The sequence below is a fragment of the Mastigoproctus giganteus genome, chromosome 7 (genome assembly GCF_048544385.1).
Source record: "Mastigoproctus giganteus isolate SK-2022 chromosome 7, ASM4854438v1, whole genome shotgun sequence".
Taxonomy (NCBI): Eukaryota; Metazoa; Arthropoda; class Arachnida; order Uropygi; family Thelyphonidae; genus Mastigoproctus; species Mastigoproctus giganteus.
The window spans coordinates 209,337,868-209,358,436 of record NC_143581.1 but is presented as its reverse complement, the minus strand read 5'-3'; the positions used below and the strand labels follow the sequence as shown (position 1 = coordinate 209,358,436).

The following is a 20,569-nucleotide window of genomic DNA, read 5'->3' as shown; positions in this document are numbered from 1 at the left end:
AAAACCAGGCAATTCGTGCTCACGAGAGTGTGTGCACAACAAAGTTGCCACTACTTTATAAACAGCCCCTGTAGATCAAGTGGAACTGGAGAATGATCCCTTTTAAGAGTCGCATCAAATTTATCAAGTAAGTTTAGAGTTACCGGAGGCGGTAAGTAGAGCAAAAGCAGTAAATAAGCACGTTCTTAACTGTACATCGCTAAACTTTTCCGGTCTAGAATTTCAATTGCACGAAAAATTTGAACCTTAAGTTTTTCTAACATTAGCCATTTTTACGCGTCTCATTTTATTGTGATATTTTCAAAATCTGACCTCTCAAATTTCATATCAAGAACTCAAAGAGCCATGTATCAAAGAAAGCCATGAAGAAAGCAAATTATCCGTCAATAAAAAAAATATATCAAGAATATTCATAAATAAAATTTAAGTAATATTCAGAAAAATAAGAATAGCGTTTTCATTTCGAGGTGTAATAAAGGAAAATTTATACTGAAATACAACATAGCCATAAAGCTCATCATTATCGACAGGTTCATAACAAAGAAGAAAATATGGACCAGCTAATCGAAACTAATACGAAAAAGTACGTTATACGTCTTAGAATAAATCAACATTAAGCATAACTGAGTGCATTATAAGACCTACATAACCACTATATGGGTCTCACTGCAGTAACGTACTCAATATGAGGACATTCACCAAAATAAAACGAAAACAAATTTCATTCTTCCAAGAAAGCAAATTTGAAGAGTATTTTGAATGTTTGATAGAGTTTGCAATTCGATTCCATAGAGTACGTAAAATAACCCCAGGGACTCACATCTGGTGAGTATGGGTTGGCACACCCAAGGTCTTGAGCTGGATATCATCATTCTTCTCTTTCTTGGTGATTCCTTTCTACTTCTCTCTGTCTCTTTCTCACTCTCAGGGTAACTCGGGATTTTTTTTTTTTTTTTTTTTTGGTGCAGCATAAGCCTCAGGCTTCCTTGCACCATATGGCTAATAATAATAATAATAATAATAATAATAAATATCACTGATGAGATTTCCATCCAGTGAACATGCTATCATTCTAATTTTTGGTTTCCAGCTGCTTCTAAACGCTATGGGAAAAGATATTTTTGTATTAAACAAGAAATTAGAGCCAATAACACCACCACAAAGCCTCACATACTTCATCTGTAACTTTGAACAAACACGGGGATGAGTTCAACTGTTGATTGTGATGAAAATCATCGCACAGCTAGGGCCATTCTGTGATGTTGGAGGCAAGGAATTAGATTTTCTGATTGCTTCAAGATTAAATATTGTCTGTAATTTTCTAATTTTCGTTAACATCGGTCAAATGTAATTTTCGTCATATTCGGCCATCTTTTCACCTCGACTTGTAGCTATCCTACTTTAAGTCTTTCTACAACTCTCAAATCATAGGAAATCTTCAAAATTATCATGGTATGGCAAAATTCAAATTTAATCAATCAAAATGATTTAAAAATCACAGAACTGACACCTAACGCTTTGGTACCTATAAAATGACTACGTTACAGATTCTTTAAAATAAAATTAAGCAAAGTGGTTAAATACAGCCTCGACCGAAGAAAACTTTATAAATTCCTCCAGTCACCAATGGGAATCAAACCCAGATCTCTCCAAACGCATGGGAAATAGCGAGGTATCGTGCCAATATCACGAAGTCAGAAAATCACAAAACATGGATTATTAATCGCGAGGGCGCACTAACATGCATATTTGAGTGGATCGTGTTCCAAGCCCGTGTGACTGCTAAATACGATTAATTTTATTTATTTATTCAGTTTAATGCTTTTTACAAACAGCCCTAGAACAGCATGCAAGCTAGAAGGGTGCAAAAAGGAACCAAAAAAATAATTACAATAAAAAAAAAATGACAGTATTGATCTGTATAAATATGTACAATTGATATTTGACATTTACATAAATATAAGGAATTGGACAAATTGGACTTTAGATAGGACAGTTCACTGATTCCTCGGATCAAGGGAAAAAACACAGTTGGTTCTTTCTTACTAGACATCTCCAAGGGGTTAAAGGCGTGGCTCAGGCTGGAAATATATTGTTCAGGAAGGAAAGGTTGAGTTTCATTCTCTTTTCCTTTCGAGCTTTTCCAATGGACTCTTTTCCTTTCGAGAGGCAACCGCTAGAGGTCAGCAGCTGACATCCGGTACACAGCATTCCTGAGATGTATGATTAATTGGTCTGGACCTTTCTTTTACCAATATCAATCTGGTAGGTGATGGGCAGGATGGTGTACACGCGATGCACAATCTCAGTCTGGTAGTTCTTTTCTTTATGAAATCGGTCACAGTCAATGTCCAGGATGAGGAACATACCTATGGTATTGAAAGGTAACAACCGGTCAACAGATTTTATCCTGTTCCTGGGTGGCTGCACTGTAGTTTGGCTATGGTTCTGACAAGAATAGGCAATTTGTTTGTCTGCATGTAGCAATGTTTCAGATAGGCACAGAGCAACGTATTCTTCAGCTATAAGGAGGGAGTGTAAGGTATGCAGCTTATTGGCTATATTCGAATGTTCCGGTAGAATATAAGAGCAGGATCAAGTTTCATCAAGATCGGCTCTGTTGAAAGTTCTAAATTTAATTGCTACCTGGAGCTTCTGTTCGGTTGGTAGGGTGTGCGGTTTTGAAACATTTTTACTTTCGAACCTAGGGGGCCAGATTTGGGGATTAAGCAAGCCATCACAGTGGCTACGGTGACAGGTGATCTGAAAAGAGCTGTATATGGGATGTTTGGTCTTTATCTGTCTAACATCAACTCGCAAACTACATTTTCTCAGAATATATTCGCGTAGCTCGTTCACAGTGGTGGAGGCGTCCAGTTTTGTAATAAATAATTTCTCTGATGAAGGTGCTGCTTTAAAACTTGAGAACCTGTCTGCACCAAGGATGAAGCGAGTTGACCTTTGTGAAGGTTGATCTGGCTCTAAAAACATTAAGGCTGTCTGAAAGGTTACTTGAGCAATGGAAAGTGGGGTTGAGTGGAAGCCTGACTCGCGACTCCGCCACAGGATTCTGTTTCCGACGAAAACTTAGACACTTCCTTATTGCTTGGTGGGGTCGAAGGGAAAACTGGTTCTGACAAGAATTGGCTTTGCTGTTTGGCAGAGGTTCCATTGTGGGGTCAGGTGCACAAAAGTCAGCAGATGCAGTCTGTCTTTGTACCTGAGGGGGTGTGGTCCCCTCCAATGGTAGAATGAATCATGGGGGAGTTGTCTAGGGTTAGTTGCAATTCTGGAAACTCACGAGCTTGAGATCTGCTTACATGTTCAAATCTGTTGTGGTTTTTTTTTTTTTTTTCCTGCCGACCGGGCTACCCGAGTGGGTAAAGTGCCTGCCGGGCAACCCAAAGGTCGCGGGATCGAATCTCGCCTCGGGCTTGGATCAGAGAACTGAAAAAAACTTTGGGAGCATTATGACCACAGAAGCAGATGTGCCAACAACTAACAAAGTAAAGGAAGGAACGGATGGCTTTTTCATGATTTTCATATTATTAGGCCTGTTTGATAGTATTCATTGTCGAAATAGCGAACTGTAAACTCCTCTGAGCATGGTCGTGTAGGAGTGTAAACAGAACACAAGATTTATATTTTTTAGGTTTTGGAAATCTTCCTGTAAATATTTATTAATGGAATTGAAAAGAATTGATGTAGAAGAGGCTCGTTGGATTCCTTCCAATGAACTAATTTACAACTAATTCAACTATCTCAACGATTATTTTAATTACACTAGCAGTTTAGTAGTTTTAAGAGATAGCCATCCATAGCAGCAACTCGTCTTTGATTAAACTGTTCGATGGCAGAATTGACGACTCTTACCTGGTCACTAAGTTTCCTTTTATTTGTCCACCATTTAAGAAGAAATCTTTATTGTACAGTAAAGATACAATAATGTGCCCACCACAGTCAGGAGCTTGACAAGGTTATGGGGTAATATAAAAACGTGTACAGTATTACAAATAGATAACATGACATGAAATTAAATTAAAAAAGTGGTATTAAACCATGCTATAGATATATCCAGATATATAGCTATCAGTATACAGGGTGATTCACTACCAGTGCGACAAAATTGCAGGAGGTGTAGGTGGCACAAAGACGAATCGGAATCACATAGCATTGCAGGGTCCGAAATGCCTTCGTCATGCGGTAGAGGACGTTGAACGGGAGGTCGCGTGAACAGCGATCCTGCTGGAAGTCAGCATTTGCGAACCGTTTCTGTTGAAGAAACCAAGCAGCAAAAGTCCTCCGGAGTGGATAATCCGCAGGCTCCAATGATTGGACGCGTTGCAGATGGTATGAACTCATTTGGTTTGTCGACAGTATCCTCCATATAGTGGATTGGGAAATACCCAATCGTTGGCCTATCGCTCGAGTACTCGTACTCGGATTGCCTTCTGCAAGACGTAGGACATTCTTCTCATTGTCTGGCGTCCTCGTCATTCGCTCTCGATTCATGGTACCTCTCGTGAAACAACCAGTTTCACGTGACCTTCTGTGCACACGTGCGAAAATCGTATGATGAGGAGCACGTCTGTGCGGGAAACGTTCCTGGTACAAGCGCAGAGCGGCGCGCCCGTTACATCCGCAGCTCCATACGCGAGGTGCATGTCGGCCAGTTCAACGTTTGAATACTCATCCATCCTACTGCCTCGGGAACCGGTTCGCAAATGCTGACTTCCAGCGGGATCGCTGTTCACGCGGCCTCCCGTTCAACGTCCTCTACCGCATGACGAAGGCATTTCGGACCCTGCAATGCTATGTGATTCCGATTCGTCTTTGTGCCCTCCTACACCTCCTGCAAGTTTGTCGCACTGGCAGTGAATCACCCTGTATACGTAGTTCTGAGGCAGACAGTACACCAAGGTATATACACCTTGATATGTACAAAGCACATATATACTTATAAGTCAGACTATTTCACAGGCGTGCAGTAAGGTGTCCAGTATGCAGTTTCGTATTTTCTTGTGAAACTGTTCGTCGGTGTACCTGCGACGTGCCGTTCTACGCCTCATAACAGATAGCGATATCAGTATGCGTCGGCATCAGGGGCCATACAATAGCGGAACAGGTTCGGCCAGCGCGCGCCTGTAATTGCGATCCGAAGCGAATTTCTGAAAGTCTACTCCGATCATTAGCAGGGCTTGTATCGTAGGAAGTACTTGGCCGGGTGTAGAAATCTGCCACTGATCTTCAGCCTGTTCGGATGTAGCTGAAGGAGAGGAGTGGCTCTTAGGGAAGGAAGTGGAACATGCCACTGACATATATCCCAAAGTCAGAGGAGTTGATCTTGTCAACCAGCATTTTGATAGTGGTCACAGTTCTCCTCATGCGAATTATTTGAGGCAGCCGTGGGATTTGAAATTGGTCGACCATGCTGGTGGTCCTCTGATGGGGGGAAGGAAATGTTTGCGGGTCGCCCACTTCAGTATCCAGTATTCGCTGGCGAGAATGGGCTTCATGAGAGAAGGTACCGCGGAGGCCCATATATTTCGGAGGCATACAAAAAAGTAGGATACACAATAGTTTGCAGATATCTGATTGTAGTTTTTGCATCTATGTTATGAAGATGTTGACGGGCAATCCAGCGCATTAGGCTGATCTTGAGTAGAATACATTCGATGTGACAGTTGAACCTAAGGTTTGTGTCGAAGGTTGAACCGAAATCTTTGTGTTCAGTTATACTTGGAATAATTGCACTCTCCAGTGAGGATTGTATGAGTGAGGGACATTCTTCAGAGAGAAGTCCATAATTACGGATTTTTGAGGGTTCAGTTTGAGACCGAAATGGTTACAGACAGCTATGATCTTATTACAGATTTCCGATGTGATCACTCCTCTGTTGGCTGATGGCGATACTTCCGTTAGGAACTTTATATCGTAGGCGTAGGTAACAACATCATCTCTGTTGCACACGAACGGAATAAGGAGGGCGGTAAATAGTAGCCCCGATAAAAAGCCACCTTCCGGCACACCTGCATTGATGAATCGGGTAAAGGAGAGGTTTCAATGAGTAAGGTACACTGTTCTATCCCAGAGGAGTGAGTGCAGAAAAGCGAAAACGTCACCTTTTATCCGGAAAAAATTGGTTAGCAGATTCAGAAGGGCTGTGATATTGAGGCTATCAAAAGCAGCTTCGATATCGGCATAAACAACCGCCATTTCTGCTCTGGACTCAAATGCATTTAGAATTGCCGTTTGGACTGCCAGAAGGTTGGAGACAGTTGATCTGTTGGGGAAAACATAATGGAGTTGCTTTGGTGGTTGTGGAAGAAGATGGCGCGTTATGCGCGTAAGGAGGGCTTTTTCCAGTAGCTTTAGAAGCGTGGATGCAGTAGATTAAGTACTATACATTACGAAATCTGAACTTCGTATGTGATAACCAATTAGTAATCTATGGTATTACCATTCCATATTAATTAGATGTAATATGTTATTTGTCAATTTCATTCCAGAAACGGATAGTCTGCTAACACCAACGGGCATAAAACATCATGGTTATCTGACCTATGTTTGCAATTGGGTGCGCGTTGTGGCATACCGTTACATTGAATTGGTTTTGCATTAGTAACGCTTACTTGATACCTGGGATCACCTTTTGGCAGTAATACAGCCCATACACATCTTGGCATGGATTCCACAAGGTGGTGCAGGCTGTCCTATTGTAATGCTACCCATTCGTTGCACGATGTGTCCAGTAACGCCCGTACATTGTCAGGTGGATGGTCGTAGCGTCGAATATCCTTTTCCAGTAGGTCCCAAACATGCTCAGTTGGGTTGGAATCGGTTCAGTCGGGCGACCATGGGAGGCCGGAAAATTCAATGTCATGTTCCTGAACTACTTAGCAACCTGAGAGGTTTTGTGGAATAGCGCGTTGTCTGGATACACTGTAATCGTAAAGGAGATGCTTGACTGGTGACGACAGAAAGGTAGGCATTTCCTTCGAGTCGTTCATTAACGGCGATCAGAAGACCCAGAGGCAGAAGCGGACTGGGCCAAAAATTCTAACCGGGGAAAACTTGGGGCATCATACTAGTTTATGGCCCAAATCACACCAGAGTTTCCCTGGTAAGACTTATGGCCAGTCTGCCCCTGCTCAGGGAATGTCACAAAAACAGTCCCCAAACTGTAACACCAACACACACCAACAGTGCATCCAGGTGGCATTGCCTTATGTTGCTTTCCAAATGCAGATACGCCCATCAGCATGATAGAGTTGGGAAAGGGATTCATCAGACCCGGCAACAGATTTATACATGTCGCTGCTGACATGTCCATGCAAGGCACAGTATCCTGTATCTCTTAGTGGGCATGAGTACCCATGACGGGCATGTGGATATTGGTCTTACTATTACTACGTTGTTCTGGGTGGTTAGCTAGGCCATTGTGCTACGATGCTATTCTGTTATGTAAGGAGATACGCGACGATTATCACAGGGGTCGACCCACGTGACCTCTGGTTTGTTGTTCGACAGCTGTTGAGCCAGTCGCGATAAGCTCGTGACACCACAGAAATGAAGTACTTAACCACTTTGGCCATTTTCAAGATACTAGCACCTGCACGTCTTGTCCTACAATAATTCCTCGTTTGCAGTCAGAAATATCTCGACACCGACCCATTCTTCCTCGCATATATTAAAAATTTTTAGACGTGCTTGCCAACTACAACCCTACATTTAACGTTGCGCCTTCACCAGCATCATAGATTAACTCCATTCCTATACAAGTAAACGTTTCTAATGCAAAGCCAACGCAATGTATATCAAGTCATCGAAGGCAGATATTGTTGGGATATCAGAGACGTGGTGTCACACAGATATAAGGGATGCAGAACTGCAATTTGGGGAGTACAACGTCTACAGAAAGGATAGACAGGATAGGAAGGGGGGAGGGGTTATGCTATTAGTTAAGAAACACATAAAAACCAAGGAAGTGAAGCCAGTCGACATCGCTGGACAGTGCAGTGTGGAGTCAGTTTGGTGTGACATAAACATTGGGAGATCAAAATTGAGAGTAAGAGTGTGCTATAGGCCTAATGACTCTAATGAGTATAATAAGGAACTGTACAGGGAAATAGAGTGGGCCAGTAAATCAGAGTGTCTTATAATGGGAGATTTTAATTTCCCAGATATTGACTGGAATTTGGGGGCTGGTTACTCACACACTAGCAGGGCTTTTGTGGATTTATTGGATGATTGTTTTCTACATCAGCATGTTCGGGAGGCAACTAGAGAGAGTAATACTCTTGATTTGATTATCAGCAGTGATTCTTCATGCATTAAGAATCTGCAGATAAATGAACCACTAGGTGGCAGTGATCACAGTGTGCTGAAGTGGGATTTACTCAAAGAGGTAACTACCATTAGGGGTAAAGGGAAGGGTTATTGCTTCCGTAAAGGCGACTACGATGGACTGAGACAGTATTTAAATTCTATACAGTGGGACCAACTGATGATGTTACCAACAGCAAATTCAAAATGGGAAGCATTCAAAGAACTTATCTTGGAAGCTACTAAGTTTTACATACCAACTAAGAAATATTGTTCAAGGTTTAGGCCAAAATGGATGTCAGATGAATTAATGAGGCATATGGCGGAGAAGAAAAATGCATGGGATACATACAAATTAACCCATGACACAGAAGCCTATGATAGATACAAGTTGATATGCAACCAAGTTACAAAGGAGGTTAGGCAGGCGAAGGCAGATTACGAGAAATCCTTGGCAAGGGATGCAAAGAAAAACAGCAAAGAGTTCTTTACTTATGTAAACTCTAGAAGGAAGGGGATGAATCAGATTGGTCCACTTGATATTGATGGGTCAAGTGTTGATGATCCTGCTCAGGTAGCTAACAAACTAAATGAATATTTTGCATCGACATTCACACATGAGGAGTTATTCAGCGAGGGGAATGCCAGAGGTGTATTCAACTCTAGCAGTAAGCTACAGAATCTTGAAATAACTGGGAGTAAAGTGGAGGAGAAACTGTTGAAGATAAACACAAGAAAGGCACCCGGGGGTGGATGGGATCTATCCAGTTATATTAAAGGAGGCAGCAAAGGAAGTAAGCAAACCCTTAGCCATAATTATGAGAGCTTCCTTGGACTCAAGGGAGGTACCCATAGACTGGAAATGTGCAAATGTGACCCCAATTCACAAAGGAGGATCAAAGGCTGACACAAGTAATTATAGACCTGTGAGCTTAACTTCTGTTCCAGGAAAATTAATGGAGGCACTGGTTAAAGAAGCACTGCAGGATCATTTAGACAAGACTTCAGTTATAGCTCAGACACAGCATGGTTTTGTTAAGGGGAAGTCTTGCCTGACCAACTTGATTGGATACTATGATGCAGTCACAAAAGAACTGGATGCAGGGAATAACTTTGATATTATATACTTGGATCTTAGAAAGGCTTTTGATACTGTTGCACATGGAAGACTGCTACACAAATTGGAGCAGTGTGACATTGGAGGCAAATTGCTGCTATGGATAAAGGGGTGGTTGAGGGGGAGAAGACAAAGAGTGGTAATCAATGGACACTGCTCATCGTGGACTGATGTTATTAGTGGAGTCTCTCAGGGCTCAGTGTTGGGTCCATTATTATTTTCTGTATTTATAAATGATATTGATGATGGTATATCGGGCTTAATGTCCAAGTTTGCAGACGATACAAAGGTTGGCAGGGTTGTCAAGGACACTACTGACACTATGCTGCGGCAACAGGATCTGGAAAGGTTGAGCAGATGGGCTGAGAGGTGGCAAATGAAGTTTAACATTGACAAATGTAAAGTACTACACATGGGAAACAGCAACCCCAGAGCAACGTATCAACTCTGTGGTACTACACTGACAGTGGTAGAGAATGAAAGGGACTTGGGGGTGGTTGTGCAGGCAGATATGAAGTTCTCTGAGCAGTGCAGACGGGCTGCAAGAGTAGCTCATGGAGTATTGTCAATGATATACAGGAATTTTTCCAGCAGGGATAAGGAGGTGATTATTCCATTGTATAAGGCGATGGTCAGGCCACACCTAGAGTACTGTATACAGGTCTGGAGGCCTCATTTCAAGAAGGATGTAGAGCTGCTGGAACGAGTACAGAAAAGGGCAACAAGATTAGTGAATGGAACAAAGGGGTGCTCTTACGAAGAAAGGCTTAAGTTTTGCAAATTACAGTGTCTGGAGACTAGGCACCAGCGAGGTGATCTGATAGAGGTGTATAAAGCCTTGAATGGTTTAAGCATGCTCAATGCTGATGGGATTCTTCCTCTAGCTCAGAAAAATCACCCGAGAGGGCATAAATTCAAATTGAGGAAAGACAGATGTAGAATAGACGTGCGGAAATTTGCCTTTAGCCAGCGGGTGGTTGGTTGGTGGAACAGACTTCCATCCCTTGTGGTGGAGGTTGACAGCTTAAATAAGTTTAAGACTCAGCTGGACAGGTATTTTGAACGAACAGAGGGGTGAAGTGGAAGTGGTTTTTTTTTTTTTTTTTTTGGCTGATGCTGCATAAGCTTGCTTTCTTGCATCAAATGCCTCTACTAATGCTAATGCTAATGCTAAAGTGATGTACGATTGCCCACCGTAAAAAACACTTTAGATTTAATCCAAATGGCAATCGCACACCACGTTACAAAACAAAATATTACAATTAATTTAGGTCATTTGCATGCAACACCTGCACTAATAGTAAAATTACTGATAGTATACCTGCTTTATTGCAGACCGCTTGTTATAATTTGGATCTGATACTCGAAAGCGGTTTGAATCTTCACCTCCTTCTCCAGTATTTGACTTTCCACCGACTCGATTCATAGCTATTGCTAAAGTTGTGTGGGTTTCTATAGAAATACTCCCAAAACTCATAGCTCCTGTAAAACAAAGGAAAAGAAACCGAGACATGAGATTTTTCCAGCACTGTGCATTCAAAGTACTTTGAGTTGTCAAATATGTAAACTTAGATGTGTTCTTGGTAGTTATATATAAAATGTATGGATATTGCGAAAATGAAGTTCAGTAATCTTGTTGAAGCTGGGTACTTAAGTCACAGCTTTACGAGCATACACTTTGACAAATTAAAACATATCTCGGGTTATTCATTTATTTCTTTATTTTTTTAACATATATCTGATTATACTGAAGGTATTTCATTAAATTCACAATATATCTTCTTAAACCACTATAGAAAATTACAAAAATAAATTTAGAAAAACAAAACTTTGAACGCATCTGAAATACGGCGCATTACTTCGGAGTTTCAAGCCAGGATATCAAGTTATGACTTCATAACCAATCATGAAATCCATGAATACAAAATACAAATTGTATGAGGTCGTGTGACCATAAAGCATAAACTATGTGGAATATATACTTGCAAATAGAGAAATTATTTCTAGGAAGACATTAAAATATGAATTTGTCTAATACCGGTAGCAAATCTTTTGATGATCTCTTTAGCCGGTTCCACCTCAGATATGTCTATCGAACGGTTAGGATACACTAGTTCCAGCTGACCCCTAAGAGTGCAAGCTCTGACGCTAGCCATGGTGCTCTCAACAAATTTTTGATAAACTTCTTGGCTGTTAGAACTGGACGCTTCCTGAAATATGAAGCCAAACATCGCAACTTACTATACGAAAGATATTTTCAAACTACTTTCACAGAGATTAAGATAAATGTTTAGATCAGGGGTAAGGGGATGGATTGTTGTTCGAATCTGAGCACTTTAAAGATACTGACCTGCAAGTTGGCAATGCTCAAGGGGTCGTTCAAATGCTTTTCACCGCCACTTCTCCAATGGTAAAATCCGGGATTTCGGAGAACCAAATTATCACAGTCACGTTCATTGTAAGCGATACGGTGACGTTCAAGAGTTTCCTCAGCTAACACCGCAAACGTGATCCCTCCAAGCCTAGAAGCTGTGTTCTGGAAAGAATTGGAAAAAAATTCGATATTTAGAATATTATAACGAATCAAAAAAAAAAAAAATCCAAGAAACTGGTAAAAATAAAAAATGTTGAATTTTGTAATTGAACATTTTTACGTTTCTTGTTCTAATTATTTATTTTAATATTTTTGATAAACTTCTTGGCTGTTAGAATTGAACACTTCCTGAAAATGATACCAAACACTAACTTAACTACAGAACGAAAAATATTTTCTAACATCACTTGCATACATATAAAGGAAAATGTTTGTGTTAGGGATTTTAGATTTCCAAGCCACTTATTAATATACGTCAGACAGGTAGACCATCACTCCAAAACACAGCTTTCCATTGGTCTATAGTCCAAGATATTAGTCGCTCGTGGACTGCTGCACGACCGTGGTAACCCATAACATACAGCATCCTGTGCACTGTAGTGGTGCTGATGTGTCCTAACCGTTTCACTAGATCCTGTGTGTACTATCACGATCCATCACGAGAGAGTTTTCGAATAGTTTCATGCCTGTTTCGGCACCAGTCAGCTTCCATTTTCAGATTACATCACTAATCTGGAAACTGGAAAACGATTATGTGACACCCAATTATCATTTCACGCCAGTAGTCTATTGACTCCTTTGATCCAGCAACTTGCATTCGCACTCTTACTAGTCTCCTCGACGGCCTACGAGCATATTTATAGTTTTGTCTGTCACATGGTGCTTGGGTAAAACGTGGACAACTAACAATGGAGGGGGGTTCGGATATTAATAGAAGAGCAACATATACACAAATATCACACAATTGGGATATTAATTTCAGAGTAATTTTAAATATATCTCAAATAATTTAATATATCTTAAATCGCGTTTTGTCACTTAATAAAAGAATTCGACCACCTATTACTTACCTTAAAACACTTATCAATCACCTCCTCGCTGAGTCCCACTGCCTCAAATATTTGAGCCCCTTTATAACTGTGAAGTGTAGAAATGCCCATCTTGGCCATTACCTATTGACGAGAAAATTTGCCGTTTTTCAAATTTCCGATAGAGAAATTCCATTTTTGACAGTATAATTACACGTCTCTTAATATTTTCTTGAGAACACTTCACTATAATCAGATCTTATCTGAAAAATGATCTTATTAGGAGAGGGTGTTACAAGCCAAAAACTTCATGGTAACGAAATTTTGCATGCAGTTACCTTTGCAATTCCTCTTTCCATTGCTTCTGCGTAACTTGCATAGATTTCTTCATCTGTGAGTGAAGGGTCCAGCAAACCTTCCGACCTAATCTCAGCAACAGTTTCGAACACCAAATAAGGACAAATAGCATCAGCTCCATATCCCAAAAGAACACACATGTGGTGGACTTCTCTGGCAATACAAAAGGAAAAAATTAAAATCATCGAAATGTTCTTTCCTTTTTCATGGAATTAATTATTTTTCATTGAAAACTATGAGAAAAATAATACTTTTCATAACACGGTGCAATAATAAAAAAAAAGATACAATTTAACAAATAAAATAAATTTTAATGATCTGGGATAAAATCATAATATTATATGAAAAAAAAGTGCCCAATTCTGAGGAAACAACCAATTTTCTCAGAATTGAATCGTATAAGAACACTGCTACAAGAGAACAAATTTAAATATATTAACAGTTAAATTACAAAATCTGAACAAGAATATACACAAAAAATATGGGTAGTGAAAAATGGATCACCTAAAAAAAAAAAAAAAAAAACCTTCCCACATCACCTGTCCATTCCCTCCAATTTGTTTAGTTCTTTCTTGAATTTATTCGAACTACCCGCTTCCACAACAAGAGATGGAAGTTTATTCCAACAATCAACCACCCAGCTGGCTGGTGGTTGATTGTTGGAATAAACTTCCGCACATCTCTCCTACAACCATCCCTCCTCAAACTGAATTTTTTATACGATACCGATATTCAACGACACCGAAGATTCCTAGGTCGACGATTGGTGACGTGATCTGCAAATGGAAACGGGCTGGTGCTGAAATTGTCACGAATCGAGACAGGAAAGCCCTACAAAGAATCGTCCGCTCAGAAAGCGGTATGCTGCTTCGTACGGGTTACTACAGTCGTGCAGCCGTCCACAAGCCAATGAGCACCTCCATTAATGCCAGACGCCATTCTTGGACCGTGAACCAACGGATAGCTGTGGAGTGACGAGTCATGGTACATGGTTTACCATGTCTGAAGATGGTGCCTAAGTACAGCAGATATCCGGAAAAAGCTTTCCCCCCGACAATATCTTCCTGACAATAAAGTTTGACGGAGGCAGCATGGTGGTCTGGACTGTTTTTAACGGTTTTACGTCGAATCATTGCTTGTTTTGGACAAAACCAGAAATGCCGAGTTACCTGCAATGTGGCAACACATCAGCGAAGGCTCATACTTGAATCAGCAGGACAACGTACCACGTCATACTACTCGCATTGCGATGGACTGGTTTGAGGACATGAGTTGAAAAGTTGGATTGGCCAGAAGAGAGCCCTGACCTCAATCGTGCAGAGAACTTCTGGGTTGAACCGGGTGGTTGGGTGCGCGTGAAGAGAAACTACCCCCCCCCCCCAAAAAAAAAACCAGATGAGCTGTTCGCCACTTTGAGAATGAATGGCGAAAAATATCGAAGGGCAGTTACAAAACACTAGTGGAAAGTGTTCCACGGAGACTAGAGGCTGTCATAAAGACTAAAGGTTTCAAGCACTATTACTAGTTTTTTTGTTAATAAAGGGTTGTGGATCTGCAAGTGTCTGGATATTAATGGGAGGACAGTGTACATATTTAATAACATTATTACCATTCCTATTCCTATGCACACAGATATTTTACCTGGCTTCTCCAGTTTCCAGTATAAGGCCAACTTTCATCCTCTGCCTTTCATTGATGAGGTGATGGTGCACAGCTCCCAAGGCAAGAAGAGCACTGTAAGAAAAATTTTACGAAGTCGAGAAAACTGAATATACTTTGCACAGAAAACAACAGTCCATATATTAAAAATAAAAATCTGTTATAAATTCGGACGACATTTCTGATTTATACTACTGCCAGAACTACGGACCCACAGATGATGAAAATTTTTAATATGAATAAAACAATGTACAGTAATTCTGAAACGAAGTGATTTTACCTGACAGGTACCATGTTTCGACCAGCCTTTCTATCTGACAGCACCACTAATGAATAACCTTCAGCTGCGGCATTACATGCCTCATTACAGATCCGGTCCAGTGCGGGCAAAAGACCTCTCACGTCTTCATTGGCCGGGTAAACGATATCAATCACTTTCGTCTAGAAGAAAACGCGTTCGTATTATCAAACGTTTCTTCCAAACGAGGTAGTTTTTAACATAAATTTTAATACGAAAGGCTTAATTTATTTATTAAAAAGCAGGTATTTTATACAAATATACAGAACAGAGCAGAATGGTATTTATCTGAGGTAAACAAAAGCAGTTACGTCGGATTAAACACTAGTCAATAAAGAATGGCTTCTTGCTGAAACTGCGGAAAAGAGGCAAATTTTTAAAATCTAAAATGAAATTCGCGATGCTGTGCGTAGTAAGAAAAATAGTATAAGTACTAAAAAAGGACGTTCTATCTATTACATTAGAATTTTGTTTTCTGCCCTCGTAAAGCATAGTCACTACCACATCGTGAATCTCGCGATTTTCTAACTACTGTGCTTATGTGTCTACAGCTCTAGTATTATAGTAGGAATTAAAACAACAGGCGGCTCAAGGTCTCACTCAACCAGCCTTCTCTTTCACAGCGTTCTTACGAAGTGGGAAGTTAAGTAAGTGACGAAAAGTCGCCCATTTTTATCGGCGTGCTATATAGTTATCCTCTTGACCAGTTTGGATTATACTCTACTTTTATTAATTTTCAATGACATATGCATCCTTCTTTGTCTTCTGTATATTTAAAGAGAAAGCACCTTACAGTTGGATTTTGTCAAAGTAAAAGCCGGCCAAAGAGAACTAGCTCGTTTGGAATCATCGTTGGATCTAATGACAGTTGATATCAAATAATACAAATTTGTTGGCAGCTGCTTTGACCGTCTGTCCACTTATATTTTTAAAACAGCAAATGCTAGCAAAAAGTTAAAAGTTGCAGAAGAATCTCGTGATTTTAACATTGATGAAAAACAGATATTTCTTTGTTGAAGCAAAGTTTGTATGATATTTTTCAGAATCGGTTTAACCAGGGCTCGGGAATGGACCAGAGTGCTACTTGTCTCCTCAAACTTCGCTGTCCTCTAACTCGCTTCTGTGACAGCGGCCCAAATCTCAATCTATTCCAGCAGAGAAAAGCGACTGGTTTCTAAGCGATTGTTGATGAGATTGCAATAGCCGAGAAAGCAACTAATTATATGATGCGCGCCGTTTTCTCCCCTGGTGGTAATTTAAAAGTAACTGCAGTGCGAAAACTGTGTACATGTTAAGTGCACAAAACAATCAAGGCAACGAAAACCCAGACTTTTCGAGAGAAAAAAAATGATGCAATCCTCGCCTGAGGAACCGGTCAACTTAGCCACGTTGTGATAAAAAAAAAAAATAATAATAAATTCCTATTCCTCGCTTCACTGATGGAATTCGAACTTAGGTCTTTTCCACGCGGTGCGACAAAGATGGCAATTATATCCACTGAGCTACCGTGAAGGCGATGAAGCCTATTGGTACATAATGTAATATCAATACGAACATTAGTCTTCATAAGCGTCAAGGTTTTCAGGAAAGGTCAACGTAAATCGAAGCATTATCCTAAAAACAAATAATTGATTGTCAACAATTGATATCGCCATAATTTTATTTTGCGTAGGATATTACCGTATTTCCCCATGTATAAGACGCACTTTTTTTCGAAAAAAATTGGGGTATAAAAACTGGGTGCGTCTTATACAGTGGTTATAGATTTTTTTACTTGCATTTCCCGCTTTTTCGCGCTTGTTGTCTTTGCGCTCATTGTTTCGCACTTGTTACCGGTATATTAGATTACGTTGCTGAATTCAAGTTATGAGGAGTTGTATGAATTTTATGATGAATAAAACTTGAGTTCAATAACTTTATGTAATACATTTTTTTTTTTTTTTTCAAATTTCGGGCCCCAAAATTAAGGTGCGTCTTATACATGGGGAAATACGGTACTTTTTTTCCTTTCGGCTTAAAACGAGTTACTTTATAATTCTTTCAAGCGGTTTAAATAAAAGTCATAATGAAAGGAAATTAGCACAGTTTTATCACATTGTTTTTATTCGAATCTATGTCTTCTTGAGAACAACAGTTTCCAACCTCATCTCCTTCAACTCGCACAACTTTAATCTTCCGTGTCATAGTTCGTTAACCTGAAGTTCCTGATTTCATGTAATAACTAAAGATATTTTTATTTTACTGCATCGTGTTGAGAGTTGGGTACGATTTGTGCTGCTGGATATTTACTCTTACGGATTCTTCAACCAAAACTGCTCCTTCCATGTCGGACATCCACGTTGTGCAACTTGCTTTTATACATTACCTGAAACATGGCATTTTTCTCCTCTCTGACCCTGAACTTCGCACGTAGTTCCATTTTAATTTCGCAACGCTAGCCGGCCAATTTGTTTTTTCCCTTGACTATAATTTGCTGCACCAAATTTCAACAGATACAGTATTTAAAAAAGCAAAATAAAAAGTCAACCATAGTAGAGCCAGCAACGTATACCTCATGCGCAGTTGTTAACGTGAGAACTGAGTCATTCTCGCATTTCTGCAGACTCAGCAATCCTACAGAGTGGAACAGCAAGTCACTACATTTTTTTTATTTAATGCGTAAACAACGGCTTAGTCGAATACATAAATATTATAGTACGGTATAACGAAATAATGGGTTTTATTAAGACTTATCATAATTTTATATGATAAAATCAATTATTCAAGACAAATTCATAAATGAATAAACTGCAGCCATTATCAATCCACTGCAGGATGGAACCGTCCTCAACAATTCATGTTGAGGAAAATGGACCATAATCTGCCAAGCTGGTCCAGTGCGGGTTGGCAGATCGGCTGTATTCAACAGTCACCTGGCTTGAACCCCGGGCTATTCAAAGAGCGGTGTCTACTGCACTCTCGACTTGGCCACTCGGGTCATAAACGAATATTTTTTTTTTAATCCAAGGTTAGCATCATTAATAGTCAGAACAGTGGCCATTGGACTCAATACATAACGTGTCTTTTTGCTAATTACTGTATGATTAGTTTTAACATGACCACGGTCCTTGGTTTACGACAACACACTACACTTCAGATACCATAGGGAAAAAAAAAAATAATAAATAAATGGTTAATGCTAGTGGTCATTCGCAAAGTCCACAATGACCTATTCACTTTGTAGGTAGATTTCGTTGAATAAAAAATGACCCAAAAACTTCCCTCAAATGAAATCCTCTCTATCCCAACACCAATAGAGTTAATTTATTTTTAAGGTTTAATATCCTCGTCGTATTTCATCCAGATGAGGATAACCTTAGAATTTTCACCTGTACTTTCACTTAGAATTTTCACATAAAATTAGCAATTAACACATTGAATTTGAGAACGGTGTCTTTCAACCAAACAATTTGGTATCGAAAATTGCTTCTTGCCATCGCAAAAGAAAAAAAAATAATAATTATAAATTTCATACGCTTGTCAAAGCAAACGTCACTGAAAGCCCGGATTAACTTATGGCTTCGTTTATACTTGTAACTGTTCTTGGTCCACGATATGCATGTTCTAATTTTAAGGATGCTTCGGGTCTAGGAAGCGATTCAAACAATTACTGGAAAGAGGAGAACCAACCATATTTTTTTGGTTGGTTGGTTCTCTTTGGTTGGTTTGGAACCAACCAACAGAAGACCCTGATACTTGCGCTTGATGAGGTAAATGCACTTTTATTTTGATTTATAACTCGATCCATGTAAAATATTTCGACATAAGTTAAGGTTTTATCAGAAATTGAAATATCACAGTATTCAAAAAAATAAAATAATAAATTGTCATATTAGGGTTACCCGAGCATAACTCATCCACCTATGTGTATTACATCCATATGCTGCGTATGTTCTTTGGTCAGTTTGCCTGTTTTGCTGGACGAAAAGCCAGAATTTCCAGGAGAGGAAACGAAACCTTGCTGTCACGACTAACTCAGCCATGAAGTGAAATAAGCCAATAAAAATTCCTCGCGTCATTGACAGGATTCGAATTCGAATCCCGTCAAAAAAAAAAAAGAGGCCCGGGCTCGAATCCCGTCAATGACGGGATTCGAGCCCGGGCCTTTTTTACTCAGTATGGGAAGGACGGTGATTATAACTACTGTACTATCGCAAGGGCACCTGACGAGACAGTACATATTTCCTAAAAATGTCTTTATTACTGTTTTTTTTTTCTATAGTTATAAGGCTGGTTCTACATCTAAGGGACAAATAATCGAAGTCGCAGACATTTGCATTATGTCTGGTCATATATGGTGCGCGCGTGTCTGATATACAGAATTTTAGTTAGCATCAGAATTCTATACAGTATAACTAAACAATAAAAATTCATTTAATCGAAATAATAGTAATGACTAGAATTACTTTCCATCCTTTAAAATGCGTCGATTTAATAACTTCGATATCCTTTAAAGACAGAATTGGCTGATCAAGCCATAGACGACGGCACTGGGCTGGACTCGGTTCAAGAATGTTTGCTTCAGGACCAACTGGACAAGCCTGCGAGAAAAACAAATCGACATTTTAGAAAATTACGAAATTTGTAGCATGTCTGACTCGAGATTTTAACAAAGTTTTAATGGTTTAGCACCGTAAAGTAAATGATAGCTTACGAGAGACATGACAATTTTCTCCCTGAACGGATCAATGGGTGGATTCGTCACTTGAGCAAAAAGTTGCTTGAAGTAGTCATAAATAAGTGGCTGGTAGAGCGAGAGACAGGCTAATGGAGCGTCATTTCCCATGGATCCCAGGGCTTCTTTTCTGAAAATGAATAACACCGTGTAATGGCTAATAATAAATAATCCAATCAAAAATATTTTAAATTAAAATAATTTTGAATCCTAAAATATACAGTATTAAGCCAAGAAAATATTTGTCTATTAAACGCGCTTTATAGAAACACTGTGTTTTTGTAGGGTTTTAGGCCATCAGCAACTTAGATCATATTGCGCTGTATATAATGTCCGTGAAGCTGCGTGTGTTCTGTGGCCGATTTGCAGTTGGCTGGACGAAAAAACGGATTTTCCGGGAGAAAACCCATGCTACCCTCCCCTGAGACCGACTAACTCAGCCACGTTCTGAAAAAGACCCATAAAAATTCCTCGCATCATTGACGGGATTCGAAGTCAGTTCTTTTCCATCCTGTGTGGGAAGTGCGGTGAATGTAGCAACTGCACTACCCACGTGGGCACGACTGTGTCTTCATGGGTAGCACGCCTTTCGATTAAAAATCAGCACAATATTAGCCTCTGTAGTAGTAGTAGTAGTGGCATGTGATGCAAGAAAGCAAGTGTATGAGCTTATGCAGCATCAGCCAAAAAAAAAAAA

General features: G+C 39.8%; 1 protein-coding gene across 2 annotated transcripts in view; it reads right to left on the bottom strand.

Annotated features, from left to right (window-relative positions):
* Window positions 1-20,569, bottom strand: part of LOC150083637 (uncharacterized) — a 164,242-nt gene that overhangs the window by 45,116 nt on the left and 98,557 nt on the right. For both annotated transcript variants that reach the window (XM_090378095.1, XM_090378096.1), the window contains exons 13-21: window positions 19,852-20,002; window positions 19,604-19,738; window positions 15,141-15,301; window positions 14,843-14,935; window positions 13,183-13,354; window positions 12,887-12,988; window positions 11,793-11,978; window positions 11,481-11,652; window positions 10,764-10,924 (exon numbers count right to left, since the gene is read on the bottom strand). In XM_090378095.1, coding sequence (XP_090234221.1) covers window positions 10,764-10,924; window positions 11,481-11,652; window positions 11,793-11,978; window positions 12,887-12,988; window positions 13,183-13,354; window positions 14,843-14,935; window positions 15,141-15,301; window positions 19,604-19,738; window positions 19,852-20,002 — 1,333 coding nt within the window. The remainder of the gene's footprint in view (window positions 1-10,763; window positions 10,925-11,480; window positions 11,653-11,792; window positions 11,979-12,886; window positions 12,989-13,182; window positions 13,355-14,842; window positions 14,936-15,140; window positions 15,302-19,603; window positions 19,739-19,851; window positions 20,003-20,569) is intronic.